We start from the raw sequence: 1,977 nt of genomic DNA, 5'->3' as shown, positions 1-1,977 counted from the left end.
TTTGCAAAAAACGCAGTATCTGCAAAACACAATAAAACCAGGTATGACTGTAATCAGCAAATAAAAAATTTTTTTTTTTTGTCTTTTGTCTTTTTCCGTGTCCGGCAATGGATCGCAACCCTCAGTGTTGCCCCCGTACCGGACCGGGGACCGGCAACGGGATCGCAACCCTCGGTGTTGCTCCCGTGCCTCGCTCAGCCAGTGAGCGGGAACCGGTCTGTATGTGGGATCCGAACCCTCGGGCGGGAGCGCCGCCGCGCTTCCCAAGCGGCGCACTATCCAGTGCGCCACCGGGCCGGCCCAGGGGAGCAGTTTTTGATTGGGTGGTCTGAGGCCTGTCTGGAAGTGTCGCTGAAGGTGAGTCACCCTGAGTAGGAGCCAGCCAGGTGAGGAGTTTGGAGAACAGCACACCAGGTGGAGGGGACAGTGTGGGCGAAGGCTCTGAGGATGAAGAAGCCAACCTGCAGGGGACATAGCGAGCTGCGGGGAGAGTAGAAGAGACATGGTTGGAGAATAGCCAAGGACGAGATTGCTAGGACCCTGTGACTCAAGATGCACAGAATTTCAGAGACGAAAGTTCATACACAGTAGTCGCAGCAACTTACTGCTTATAGGGAACTTGATGGAAACCTTTGCATTAATTAAGTGCTCTGAAGAAATCAGGGGAGATCAATAGTATTGAAAAGACCATTCAATGTTGCCTGCGGAGTGTCACTGGTGACCTTCAGCAATGCTAGTTTCCAATAGTGACAGAAAGGACGTTAACTTAGAAACAGTGGGTTAAAAGGGAGTAGGCAGCAGCTCTGTAACGGGCATCCCAGCCTCAGAGCATTTTGCCAGGCGTCGAGGTCCACCCCTAAGCAGTGATAAGTGGATGACCAGTACCCTGCAAAGCTCTTGCTGCCTCACCCCGGCACAAGGCCCAGGCGGTCCAGTCTGAGTCTGATCCTTCTCTCCCCGATTGTCCTCACAGGTATGCCATTCTGACCAAAGCCACCTGGCCTTCATGGAGAGGAGACGAGAAACAAGGTGTCCTCCACCTGCTGCAGTCCGTCAACATGGACAGTGACCAGTTCCAGCTGGGGAAGAGTAAAGTGTTCATCAAGGCCCCCGAGTCTGTGAGTGCACGGCGCATCTCCTGCCCTCGTGTCCTCTCCCTGTGGCACCTCTGCCACCCCACCACGTAGCTGGCTGCTTTTGCTCATCTTCATTCATGCCTTATGTGTCACCTCCTCAAAGAAGCCTGCCCTCCCCTCCCAATACAAGTGGGTTGTTCCCTGCACTGCTGCTCCCTCACAGCCTGTCACTGCCCCTATTCAGAGCACTTAGCGTGTATGAAAAAGTGTCCTCATGTAATGGTTTCTTTTCTCACTGTCTCTCTGCCCTTCTAAGTGGTAATCTCCTTGAGGGCAGGGACTCTGTTTTGAATCCTCAACAGGTTTCTAGTGCCTAAGAGTATCTAGGCTAAAAAGGGACTTCTTTGTCCCACAAAGGAAGCTTGGGTAAACCTACATGCTTATGTAGGTGACACCAAATAAGCCACTTACACACAGGCTCAGGTTTCCTCCTTGAAGGGAGCAGAGTTCTGGGGTGGGAATTTCCAGGATGGGACCTTGAAGACCATGAGAGAGTCTAGAAATGACCTTGAAGGGAAGAATAGGCAGGAGGGGAGATCTCTGGGTTTATAGAACATGAGTACTTATCAGTAAGGCATTCAAACATACACATTTTACAATTCACAAACTTATTAGACCTCTGCAGATTAATTTAGAGAAACCTCTTGATCTTTCCTGATGAGAGTGTGAGCCTCATGAATGTCCAAAGGATTCTCTACGTTGGAACAGAAACCCAATAAAGGCCCTCAGTTCTTCTGCCTACTTAGCTCTGGGGCTATGGAATAAAGACATTACTTTTTAATTTGGAGAAATTGCTGGAACTGAGGTTCAGCATCATCATTTCTTGAGGTTCCCGTAACCA

General features: G+C 50.3%; 1 protein-coding gene across 1 annotated transcript in view; it reads left to right on the top strand.

Annotated features, from left to right (window-relative positions):
- LOC103610681 (unconventional myosin-Ie) overlaps positions 1–1,118 on the top strand; it is a gene marked incomplete at both ends in the record, with an annotated part of 45,840 nt that extends 44,722 nt beyond the window's left edge. Inside the window, one exon of the mRNA XM_008594794.1 lies at positions 974–1,118. Coding sequence (XP_008593016.1) covers positions 974–1,118 — 145 coding nt within the window. The remainder of the gene's footprint in view (positions 1–973) is intronic.
- Between the last annotated feature and the right edge of the window lie 859 nt (positions 1,119–1,977).

Source organism: Galeopterus variegatus, unplaced genomic scaffold (assembly GCF_000696425.1).
Source record: "Galeopterus variegatus unplaced genomic scaffold, G_variegatus-3.0.2 Scaffold11570, whole genome shotgun sequence".
Classification (NCBI taxonomy): Eukaryota; Metazoa; Chordata; class Mammalia; order Dermoptera; family Cynocephalidae; genus Galeopterus; species Galeopterus variegatus.
The sequence above is the reverse complement of the archived record's forward strand: the minus strand, read 5'-3'. Positions and strand labels throughout refer to the sequence as shown.